The sequence below is a fragment of the Lissotriton helveticus genome, chromosome 9, assembly GCF_964261635.1.
Source record: "Lissotriton helveticus chromosome 9, aLisHel1.1, whole genome shotgun sequence".
NCBI lineage: Eukaryota > Metazoa > Chordata > Amphibia > Caudata > Salamandridae > Lissotriton > Lissotriton helveticus.
Window position 1 is genome coordinate 1,034,069,658 of NC_136070.1, and position 13,167 is coordinate 1,034,082,824.

Here is a 13,167-nt window from a genome sequence, read left to right on the forward strand (position 1 = left end):
TCCAGTCCACTTATCAGTAGGGAAGGTGTTGGGATAGTAAACTACACCATTTTTAATGTTAGCACGCCATCTAGCGCAAGTCGATGTAAAGACTTGCGTTGTAATGGCATAGCGTTGTTACAGGCGGTCGTTGTAACAACCGCGATGTAACAGCATTGCGGTGTAATAACCGCGTTGTTAAGGATGTTTCCCCAGGAGTTTAGAAGCTGCAGTTTCATCTATAATTGTGAATGACTAGAGAAGCTTATTGAACCAGCCATATTTATTGCTTAGTGGTTAGTTGATTATATGAGGGTCGTGCAAGAGGTGTGGCGCTGCGGCCAGGGCGACTGACGCTGGAATCTGGGGATCACGGTTCGATCCCCAGCGCCGGCGGCAGGTTAGCCCAGCACCATGTGACTCTGGGCAATAGCTTGCTTAATCTTCCAGACGGCCCCCAGCACCTAGAGACCCTAACGGGTGATTGTGCGCTTTACAAATGTGGATTATTATTGGTGTATAAAGTGTAATGCTATGTTATATTGATTTATATAGTGCACTAATCACCTGAGAGGGTATCCAGGCACTAGGCAGGTGTGTAGGTGTGTGGTCCCCAGGGCGCTTATACCAACAGCCAGGTCTTCAGCTTATGCTGTACTCAAGAAGTGAGAAGGAGGATCTGATGTGTTGTGGGAAGTTGTTCCATGCCTTGGGTGTGCTGTAGGAAAATGAGGGACCTCCAGTTTAGCTTTTGCTGATGCAGGGAATGTGTGCACGTGGAAGTGCGGCAGAGCGTAGGTGTCTGGAGGATTGGCGAAAGAGTATGCAGCTGTTCAGGTATTCTGGTCCTGTGTTGTGTAGGGCTTTGTATGTGTGCATGAGAAGTTTGAATTGGCTGCGCTTATGAATGCCGAGCCAGGGAATCTTCTTGAGGTGCGGTGTGATGTGGGTGCAGTATCTGGATCAACTATGAGTCCTGCTGCGGTGTTCCCAACGGTTCGGAGTCTGTGTAGGAGTTGTTTGGAGATTCCAGCGCAGAGTGTTGCCATACTCCTGCCTGCAGGTGATGAGCGCTTGTGTGACGGTCTGTCTGGTGTTTTGAGGAACTATTTGAAAATCTTTCATAGCATGCATAGGATGTAGAAGAAGTAGGTGCACACAGTATTGATTTGAGCAGTCATGTTGAGCTTGTCGTCTAGAATGATGCCTAAAATTCTTGTGCGGTCTGTGGGTATTGGTCCTAGCTCCAACAGCCACCATAGGAAGGTCTTGTTGCCGAAGAATTGAACATCCATCTTGTCAGAGTTGAGCTGCAGGCAGTTGGTTTGCATCCAGTCTGCTACCATGGGCATGCAGTTGGTGGTGATTGTCTTGTCCCTCAATGATAGAATGAGTTGTGTGTCACTGGCATAGGAGATGACGGTGAAGTCTTGTGATCGGATGATGTTGGTGAGCGGTGTCATGTATATGTTGAAAAGTATGGGGCTGAGGGATGATCCCTGTGGGACTCCGCATATCAATCTCTTGGTCTCTGATGTGAAGGGAGATCCATCTGAGAGCAGATCCTTGTATTCCAATCTCATGGAGTCTTCTGATGAGGGTGTTATAAGAGACAGTGTCGAAGGCCGCAGAGAAGTCGCGCAGGATAAGCCGCTCTTTCTCCTCAGTCCAGGATGATTTGAATGTCGTCGGTGGGTGCAATGAGTGTTGTTTCAGTGCTGCGTTTCTTTCTTAATCCAGATTGAGGGATATCTAGAAGATGGTGAAGTTCAAGGTTGGGTTGGATTTGCTTGTTAATGGCCTTTTCAAACAAATTGGCTGGATAGGAGAGCAGGTAGATGGGTCAGAAGTTACTAAGTTGAGTTGTGTCGGCTGTGGGCTTCTTGAGGAGGGCGTTGATTTCTGCACGTTTTCATTCATCCAGAAAAGTGGAGGATTCGAATGAGGTGTTGATAATGATGTGGGTCAGAGTGGAGCACATTGGTGATGTTCCCGGGTTGTAGATGTAGTGGGGGCATGGATCCGTTGGAACCCCTCCGTATCTGCATGATTGCTGCTGTGATTTTTTGTGAGGGTTGTCCATTCATTCAGATGGCCATCTTGGCTGGTGGTGGGTAGGTCAACAATGAGTTCTCTGGGGTTGGGTTGCTGGGCAAGTTGCTATACATGTTTGCGATTTTGGCATTGAAGAAGATGGATAGGTTGTCGCAGATTTGTTGGGAGCCAGCGATGTTGTTGACAGTGGCTGAGGGCGAGGTGAAATCCTTGATGATAGAGAAAATCTCCTTGCATCTGTTTGAGCTTCCTTCGCTGCGGTTCACCAGTGCTTTTTTCTTGCTGTCTCTTTTTTGCTGGTGAGAGCATCTGAGCACAGCCTTGTAGGAAATTTAGTTGGTGGTGTCGGACCTGGCTTTCCATTTCATGTCTAGCTGTTTACAGTGGCGTTTGGTGTCTCAGAGGTCTTTTGTCTACTATGCTTGTTAGTTTTGATGGAAGCGAGGGGGTCCGCACAGTTTTTGATCCAGTTGTTGAAGTTCTTGATGTCCTTGTCGAGGTTGTCTGTGGGGCTAGGATGACCCATGCTGAGGGCACTGGCCCACTCTGCTTCTGTGATTTTGATCCAGTTGCAGCTTGGAATGCTAAACCTGGTGAGGGTGTTGACTTGAGGTGTGGTGATTTGGAAGTGGACGATGGGGTGGACGGTCCATGTGAGCGGTGTGGTGGAGTCGTATTTGATGCTGTCACTTGTCCTAAAGATTGGGTCCAGTGCGTGTCCTGTGGTGAGTATTGGTTCTGGGACGAGATAGGTGAGTCAGATGTTGCTGAAACATTCAATAAGTGGTGTGGAGCAGAAGTCATTCGGTCATCCAGGTGAAAGTTGAAGTCAATGAGGAGAATGCAGGCTTCGGAGTGGTTGGTGAGCATAGTGACAAACTTGGTGATATGGTTGGTAAAGGTTGCTTGTAGTCCAGGTGATCGGTAGCCGAGGTTTTCATTTGGGAGAAGTTTTCAGAGATTTGCAGCTTGAAGTGCAGGTGTTCCATGAATGGGGTGGTGTTCGATGTGGATGTTGTGCATTTGAATGATTCCTTGAATATGATAGCGAGTCCTCCTACTGGCTTGAAAAAGCGGTCCTGTGAAGCAATCATTTATCCCACTGCGATTGCTGTGGTGATGTCGGGAGCCAATGAGGGGTTGAATCAGGTCTCTGTGATGAAGAGGTTGTCGGGTGCATCGCTACTCAGCATGTCCCATATTTAAGTTGTGTGTTTGCTGAGTGATTGTGGATTGAGAAGCATGCATGCAAGTCGGTGCTGATGTGCGAGTTTGCTCTGGCATATGTTGTAGGGTAGGGGTACAGGTATTCTTAGTGCTTGTGTGGCGTGTGTGTTAGGAGTCGAGTACATGCGACTGGGCAGTCTGCATGATAATTTCTAGGTGTTTAGGTAGGTATGGTCTTGCTCAGCCCATCTGTAGCACTGCAATCCACAGAATGACATTTGGAACAAGTTATCTGTCCCCGTGGGTTGTCCACGATACATATAATGAAAATATTAGCTCACCATTTGGCATGGAGTATGGCCGAAAGCATGGTTCATCACCTATTAAGGTACCAGTGGCATAGGTGACCCAATTACTGTGCCCTCAAGAAAACCTTTCTAACTTCGGAGAAAAGGAATAGTGGTCGATTCAAGTGTGATACTCTTAGCAAACCGGAAAGTGCTTCATCAGTTACTAATGCAATTCTTTGTAGCTACAACATAAGACAGCAGGTATACACCTGAGAAGTTCAAATATCTTCTAATTTGCTCCAGGCGGATCTTTGTAGATTAAGTTTTTCATTTGCAGGAACTATTTTTCTTAAGAAGGTTCACCGGCAGTTCATCAGAAAAATAAGAATATTATTTTACTGTTATAAGATTTGCTACACATATTTATGTTGTGTGTTTCTTAAGTACACTTTAAACTTACAGTTGTTTTGTGTTCTGTTATATTATCTGGATTTGTAGAGCGCTGTTTACCACCCAATACGGTATTTATGTGTTTTATTATGGATTGCTGCTCTTTTCCTTTGATTTAAACAGCTAAATCTTATAGGGTTACTACGGCTTGTTGGGTGGAAGGTTTCTAGCATTCCTCTGACTTGCTACTTCTAAGTCACATGCCAATATTACTTTTCACATCTTCATACCTTGCCCAAACATTAGGTTAACTGGGTGCAAAGTGAGTGGCCTCCAATGACTAAACCACAGTCAGATCAATATCTTGAGATGACCACAAAATAACCTCACGTAGAAGGCACACAGGTAAATATATAGATCCACGCTGGTACAATCGAGCTATGAATAAGAATACACTTTCAACAGAAAATAGCTATTAGTGAACGTATCGATAATGGCCTGCACCCTTCCCCCTGCATCAAAAATGGATGCTCAGAGCACCTATATGTGCACATGTATTGCAGAAATCCCAATTACAGACTGTTGCTTTATCAACAAGCAAGGAATTTGTAACTTCTCTTTACAGGAGTATACTTGGATGCTTTTCAGGGTGGTAAACAGCGTGCATATAGTAAGTGAATGCCCACAAATGGGTTTAACCCCCGACCCCCCACTGCCCCCCCCAATCCCCCCCACCCATCCCACCGGACAACCCTTAATCCCTACAATGTCATTTTCAGTGTGGAAGTGGAAATGCACATTGAGCCTATTCTGTAAAATGGGGAAATTCTGCCTGCAGATGACTTGTTGTGCGGACATTAGTTTCACTTGTGTGCACAAACACATTGTGAGTCAGGCACTGAATGAGTAGTCAATCAGTCTGTAAATCGATTTCCATACTTCACAGATCTCTTCACTACCCGAAGCAGAAAAACAGTGCACTGAGAATCAATTCTAAAAGTGGACCTTTCAGTGAGACCACTCCCCAATGAAGTCCAATCAAGGGCACGTGGAACAGCTTTTACTAGAGTATAGAGCAGAGATCTGCTGGATGCACAACACAGTTCCTTAACGAGTATAGGGCTTAGCAGCAATACACGGGCCAGTCTGACATTCCCAATTTGCTATGGGTACACCCCTGTGTACGGATTCACATCCTACTCGTCCCTAACCTATACCACACTTGTGCAACTTACACTTTTTACAGTTTCGAAATGCACAACAATATATTTCCAGCGGTGTGACTACAGTATAAACTACATATATGATAACCACAACATTTTCTGGAAGAGAGGCTTATACCTGGAAAAAGCGCTGTGAATCAATAACTTTGTCCTAAAATGTTAACAAGCAAAGGACAAATCATGCAGACAAGTTAGGGCAATACATACTTTGCTCACATCTTGATGCACTCCAACATCCCCACAGTGATCACCCCTATCCTCTCCCTTAGACTCTATATTTCCTATCCCCCCACCCTACCTACTTTGTAAATCCCCTTCACTTTGTACTGCGCTCACTTGCCTTGTAGCTTGGTTTCCTTACTTACAAACATATATACACACAAGGTACATTCAAAGCAGTTCTACTCACCTGCAGGGCTGGTTGTTTGTCATTCCTTTTGGGTGATTTTAATCCACTGACTTGGTGGTGGTGAAGTAAGAGTTGTCTTGCTACTTGAAGAGCCTGAGTGGAAGTGAATAATTGTATTTTTATTTCATAAGAATGGCACGCTTATTCATTAAAATTTCATGAACATGGCATTTACGATTTAGCATGGATTTCCATTTCGGAGCGCGTGTAATACATTCACCAAGTAAACATTTAATTATGCTGAATCCTAATGTAATGTCCCATCTTAGCAAATTCCATGCATAAAATATATCCTATTTGTAAGGTACTGGAAGAGCAGGATGAACAAGCTCGAGGATAGCCTTATGACTGTCATATTTGTTGTAAATAATAAATGTTCCCTTTTTTTTATTTTTTTTAAAGGCTGACTTACCAATCAAAAATCAAAATCAAAGTGCCAATTTGAGAGCAAAAGAGCCACAACATAAATCATCCAGTCAATCCTTGTAAGATCTACTCACTGGATACCATAATGCATACATTAGCGTGTTTATGCCTGAATGACCTTCAAGAAAATCAAATAAGGCACATATTTTTATTTGACTTGCTTGTGATCCTCTTTTGATGTTAAACTGCTTTTCCTTAATACTTTTTCAAAATCAAAATACTGTATGTTTATTACTGTGGTTTATGAATAATATGTGTTATATAACTGCTATTTAATTAAAAAATATCAACTATGCAAACCATGCTGTGAGTTTTTAGGATTACTTATGAAAGCCTTGGACAAATACATTCCCCTATATTTTCCGAGACCACCACTAGGCTTTCTAAGTGTTCCACTCACTTTTCACAGTACTTCCAAGTACATGTGGCTATAGCTAGAGAACATTTTACACTGTTGAGAGTATCCTGCAAGCCAGATTTGTAAACATCAAAGGTTCACTTAAGGCAAACATGACCATCAATGTCCATAACTGTGGTAATGAAGTGATAATGTCATACGTCACTGCCACTAACAAATATTAAGAAAGAATGCAGGAAACATACAAACCATAGTTACAGACAAAACAATGTTCAGCATGGTTAACCACCTATTGGACAATGTTTTTATTCCAGGCTGGTACTTTAACAGTAGTATCTCATTCAAGAGTTTGGATTGAATGCCTCACAGTACCATTTCTCCACAGCTGGAGAAATAGTCTTTTTACGTGCACTTAGTAGGATCACGCCATAAGAACTGAGTGGTCTGTTAGCATTGTTTAGTTTTTGAGAACGGTGGGTTGTTACCATGTGCAGCTTTATGTATATTTACAGTCACTTTAAGCAAGCTTTCTGCTTTTCAATACACACAGACAGCTGAGTTCTTAATGGACAGACTAGACTTGCTTCCATTTACTTTAACCCTTATTTGAGCATTCAGCTGCTATAAGGACCACCTAGATCTGTATACGCACATTTTACTGAATTAATTAAATTTATATATTTTGATTTTCTCTCACGAGGGCTTGTGCTGCTGTACCAAAGCATTTGGGCGAATGGAGGGGCGTAATCAATTCCAGGAGTACAATTAAAACAGGTGTTTTTATTTTTTACTGTCTGAGTACATCTGCTGACAAAGTGTCACGCGGAGTTAATCCTAGGTTTGTCATCTGGCTTAAGGTTATTAGTGTGATATTCGACATTGTAGACGGTGGTGCACTAACAGTGACCAATGCTGTAACATTCTTATAGACTCCAACCAGAGACCACCTTTTCAGTTTTAATAAATAATGAGCTTTTCTGTAACCAGCATTACACCATTTTCAGACATGGTTTTAGATGTTGTGCCAATTAGGACCTGTCTGCTGTCACCTTCGCATACAACCGGGTGTCACGAAGACAATGGCTTCACAAAGATTTTGAATAAGATGGGAGATAATGTTGAGTCATGAGGGACCACACAGGAAAGCCAGGACAGAGGGGGAGAAAACGCACTCAGGCACAACCTGTCATCTGTTTGTCATAATTATGTCTTGACAATGTTTTTTTTTTATTTGTGAAAATCATCACCGAAAAATGGAAAAAGCTCCACAAATCCATTTATTCATTATTCTATGGTTCACGGGGACTTGCTTTGCAGGATTCTAAGTTGAGAGTTCCAATTTGCAGATTCAGATCACAAATGGAATTTTAACACAGTTCAGCTACTTTTGTCAAGAAAGTGTTGGATTTTAACATTAATTAAATTGTATTTTTTGCAAATCTCGTGGACACAGCTGTTTTGGTGAAGGCTTCATATACAATGTGTGAAAGGGAAAATATGTCAACAATCTGAATGGCCACAGTTGGAAGAGACTAAATATAATTTGGCCTTCCCTCACCACAAGGAAGCAAATGCATGTCTACATTTCAGAACCATTTTTTACACCAAAGCACTTTGTTCTGCATAGCATGTCATTTAATCACAAGAAAATCAAACATGTGACGAGGACACCATTTCTGATATTTACCCAAAAAAGTTTGGGGCCATATTTATGTTAGGAGCAAAGGGCCCAAAACTAGAAGCAAATGAAAGTGATCACTACAACTAGCTTTGTCTCCCTGCTGTTAATGCACGTTTACGTTTGTGCTATTATGTTAGCAGAATTTGCATAGAATCATAAATCATTATTAAGGCACCACAGCACTTTCTTAGTCTGGCGGCACTTTTCTTACAGCTCTGTGATTTCCATTGTATGTGGTTGTGATCGGTTGTGTATGGTTAGCATAGAGTTGCTCAGTTGGCAGTGGTGCAATGCATCATGTTGGTTACAGAGGGGTGAGCAGGCGGGAGAGGGCGAATGTGTAGAGGGAGAAAAGAAGAAGAGGAATGAAAAGAAAGATAGAAGGAGTGTGAGAACGAAGTAGGAAGGGGAGCAAGAACAAAGAGTTTGAGAGGGAAGAGAGAGGCAAAAAGTGTGAAGGAGAGAGAATGAGGAAGGTATGTGGTAGAAGTGAAATAGAGGAGAGGGGAAAGGATGAGTGTTATGCAGTGAAGTATGGATGAAATGAGAAGGGGGAGGTAAGGGCGGGGAGTGGTGAGGTTGGAACAGGAGTAGGGGGGACAAAAGGGAAATAAGTCAGAGCGGAAAATAAAGCAGGAGAATATAGAATGGATGAGAAAAAGATATGGGAGTAAGAAGGAGCCAAGTGAGACAGAAAGCGGGGACCAAATTCAAATGCAGAAACAGGATATTAAATTTACAATAAGTGTTAACGTAGTAAGTAAAATCTAAACAAATGCACTTTTAGGTACTCTCAGAAAAATATCAAGGTGAGTTTCATTCTCATATTCGCAGAGAGTTCCAAGTAAAAGTAGCTGCTCCTGAGATGGAGTGATGTTGAACGTGAACAATTCTGAAGGAAAATGGCTAGAGGAGGAGGTTATTTTTGCTTCTTGAACTTATGGTGCTGTCCAACTGTTTAGGCAGGCTGTCGGGGTAGGGGAAGAAATTGATATGGACAACGTTGTAGGCTAAACAGCCCTGCTTGAACTTTATTCTAGAATCAACCGAGAGCCAATGCAGCTTGGCAACAATAGGACTGATAATGATGTATTTATTGGTTGAACAAGTCTGGCCGCAGCACACAGGACAGTTTTCAGAGGTGCAAGACATGCTTGAAGGATATCTGCAAGTACAGCATTGCCGAAATGCAGTCTTAAGAGAATCAGAGCATTGCCTGTTGATTTTAGATGCAGCTTGATATTCTTTAGGTTGCATAGGTAGAGGTTAACTGCTTTCGAGAGTTTGTTGATGTTGGAGAAATGTTGGATTGTTTGTTAAATGAATACATGTCTCAAGTACAGAATTATCATTGTTGGACTTCCTCCATTCTTGCCTGGCCTATTTTTTATCCAACACATATACATTTTGTAGATTAAGGGGGTTATTCAGAGTTTGTTAGATGCTGAACAGTCACCAAAAAATTAAGGCTGTGCTGTCAGCCCAAAGTAGAGTGTATACATGGTTATGGATTATAAATAGTGTGGGTGGACCAATCACCAATTCTTGGTAGATACTCAGTCAAACTTAAAATAACTCCAAGTCATCCAAAATCCCCCTATAATTACCTCATAATTACCAAAATGAGGAATCATTCCCTTGTACTCTGATCTGAAAAATGTCATTAGGCAAAGTTGCCTTTGGTCACTGTTGGCTAAAGAGTCCCAAAGTGGCTGACATTTACCTAATTAGATTCATTTTTATTTTGTCAACTGATGTTATTGTCATTGAAACATACAGAGGGCTCTAGTCACTGCTGGTGATTGACATAGATCAAGTCCTGAGATGTGAATCAGCGTGTGTCCTTGGATTCAGGGGAGGCACTGTGCTCTTAGGGTTCACTGATGAAACAGAGCAGACCTGTGGAAAAGCCCACTTCAAATCAGAGACTTTCAGTAAGGTAAAGCATGGCAGTGAGTCTCATCTGACTGGGGGTCCGACCACTGCAAAGAAAAGGCCTCATCCAGGTGCGGGTAAGTAGTACAACTGCAGAAGGTGGTATTGTAGCTGCACAAGCTGCAGTGGCGCTTACTGTCAGGTTCCCAGAAATATTAATTCTTGATCGTCAGAACAATCATTTGCTTAAACATAATAAACGTTCCATCTAGCTGCAAGATTGAAATGGCTCTAAAAGGATCAGCCCCATCAGGTGTTTTTTGTACACTGATCAAACATGGGACATTTGCATGAGGCCAGAATGCAGGAGGGCCAGTGTCTCTGGAAGTTATCTTTAACCAGTGCCAGCTTCTACCTGTTAGATGCGTGGGGCACTGCTGCTTATCACAGGGTTAGTAGATAGAAGTGCTCCCTTCTAGAGAACACCTGTAGAACATGCTTGCTTTCTTTATTTTGACACCCTCCCTCCCATAGAGAAGTACTGGGTAAATACGAAACCTAATGATCTCCTCAGTTAGGTTTTTAGGTCCCAGAGGCATTCTCATTTCAGCTTATTAGAAAAGTGCCCTCAATTAATTCAGTTTGGTGTGGAAGTTACCCACTTCTGGTTACGAGTAGAGGCAAGTGAACTGATCTCCATTAGATAGACTGATATGATGTAAGCATCATACTTCCCCGCATAAAGATAAACTGTTGGACATCTTTCAAGATGAATTGAGCTATATCAAAAAAGTTGAACATGATTCAAAGAGGTGTCTGCGAAGTGAAAAGGTTACCGAGTGGAGACGATTGCAACAGACTGAAGTAATTAAATATAGAAAGAGGAGGACAGAGTGGTAACTTTCTCATTGGACACCCATATTATATTGGCTGTTGGCCTAAATTATCACTAAATGAGAAGATGATTATCCTGGGAATGTGCCTATCTTGAACCAACAAAGAGGCCATTTATAATAGTTTTTCATGTTTGTGGGCTAATAGTTGTCAACCATTCTCCCCTTTCTCAATCGCCATTAAAAAATATTTGGTAGGGAAGATGGTGGGTTTAAGAGTACACTTTTCTAAGTGGAAGACATCTTTAATATTTTTGGTTCACCCTCAAAAGTATAAATTAATCCAATATAGTTTAGAAGGAATTGATAACCTCAGGAATTTGCCATGTTTCAATGAATAGGTGCTGAAGCTGATGGCACTTTGCATTATTCACTGCCTTAGACATGTACAGTAACCTAATACTGTCACAAGATAATTCACATAAAAGTGTTCAATCAAAAATAAACTGGGTAGGAAAGGGTTGTGCAATTTAGATTTGTGCAAAGCTGCAAAATGGAACGATGCTTTGAGCACATTTATAATTGGGCATATATGTTAGTTCAAATGCACAGGTCACTTCTTGCATGATCTGGCCCTTTGACAGTGCACCGCTAATTTACAGGCCACCGCCTACCAATAAAGCATGGTTTTACCTATGCAGCTTCTAAATTGAGGAGGACTTCACATGATGTACCAAGTGATCATTCACAACTGAGCAATGCAAATTAACGTAGGCAGGCATCCATTTTATTGTGCTGTTGAGTTCCATTGCAACTAGGACAGCATCTTTATAACATACAGAAAGACACTGGGTATGCATATGTTTCTGTCTTCAAACTAAAGGGCTCTTGTCCTGTATTCTTGCAAGACATTCCACGTAATTAAGCATACAAATATTTGGAGGGTGTTCAAACTGTGGAAAATCCATACTAAAATGCTTTGATGTCTACATGGTTTGATGTAATAATGAGTGTAAAGAGAAAGAATCATTTTAAATGAAGCTAGACCCTAGGACCTGTAGGATAGATAGGAATGTAGCCATCCTAATAAGCAATAAGTGACAATTGGGTACCTGCCATTTTTTGACAAGCCTTGCCTGATGCATCAGCCTTATGGAAGGTTATGGTTTGATGTCTATATGGAAGTCCAAGTGTGGGAAAAATGTCACAACAAAGTTTCCATGCCAGAATTATCAAATCGTCTTAAGAGGTGGAGAGAAAATATGTATGGGGTGCTTTGAGTTATGACAGGCAATATGGCTCAAGGATGGTTGATTGACTGCTTATTCTTCTAGGCTGCTTGTCATTGGCATGAGTTGCTAATTTAATGGGTGGGAGCTGCTATGTCGGTTTTGTGCTTCTTGCGTTGTGCTAAAACTCAGCTCTGGACATAGTAGCACCAATCAACCATAAAATGGTAACCCAAAAAGTGTTCCAGCCCTCGTATAATGAAATCTCAGAAGATCAAGGCAGGTTTGTCGAAGGAAGGAACAAAAATGGAGAAAAAAATATGAGGTAAAGGAGAAAATTAACTAGCTGAACATAAAAAAAGTATCCTATCAGCAAATACCTCATACTCCTCTCAGAGGTTGTAAGAGCAGCCTGCGATGCAAACAAAACCCTATTCCTAGTTATAAAACAATTGATAAAACCAGCTAGCTCTAACCATGCAGTAATAAATAAAAAAATCTGTGATGCGCTGGCAAACATTTTCCAAGAAAAGGTTGCTAACACATTCTATAATCTTTCAGTGAAGAGGGTAGCTGGTCAACAGGATGTGTGTGCCCTTGCTGCCTCTGCTGTTGAAACCAGATTCTCCCCTTTAAGGCCCCTTCAGAAGAGCAACTAGCAAGATTAATTCCCCTAATCAAATCTGGGGCGCCTCAAGACCCCTGTCCCCCTAAAATAATGCATATGATTCCTGCACAAGTGGCACAATATCTGGGCCATGTTCTGAACAACATGTTTACAGGAGGAACCTTTCCTACGCACTGGAAACTTGTTTCCATTCCGCCTGTTAAAGAAAGACAATCTGAATACACTTGACCTGAATAACTACCACCCAATTTCAAGACTTACCTTTGCTGCCATGTTGGTGGAGAAAGTAATGAATCAGCAACTCTCAGAGTACATAGAGGAAAACCTGCTTCTGGACGATACACAACACGGGTTCAAAAAAATCGTAATACTGAGTCTGCCCAGGTGGTAGCTATGGCGGATATTCGGGAAGTGCTGGACAGCGTGGGACGTTGGCCCTAATTTTGTTGGATCTCTCTGCAGTGTTGGACACGGTCAACCAGGAGATCTTGGCTGACCGTATGCGTAGTCTGGGGATAGAGGATACAGCATTAGATCTCCTCCAATCCTTCCTGGTTAACAGCAACATACTGTAAAGATGGGCAAGTTTACATCCAGGCCTATCTCCCTGCCCTGTGGAGTTCT

General features: G+C 42.1%; 1 protein-coding gene across 12 annotated transcripts in view; it reads right to left on the bottom strand.

The window, feature by feature from the left end:
* The window catches only part of FOXP1 (forkhead box P1), a 935,659-nt gene that overhangs the window by 333,915 nt on the left and 588,577 nt on the right, over nt 1-13,167 (bottom strand). For all 12 annotated transcript variants that reach the window (XM_078661358.1, XM_078661352.1, XM_078661351.1 and 9 more), the window contains one exon: nt 5,514-5,606. In XM_078661358.1, coding sequence (XP_078517484.1) covers nt 5,514-5,606 — 93 coding nt within the window. The remainder of the gene's footprint in view (nt 1-5,513; nt 5,607-13,167) is intronic.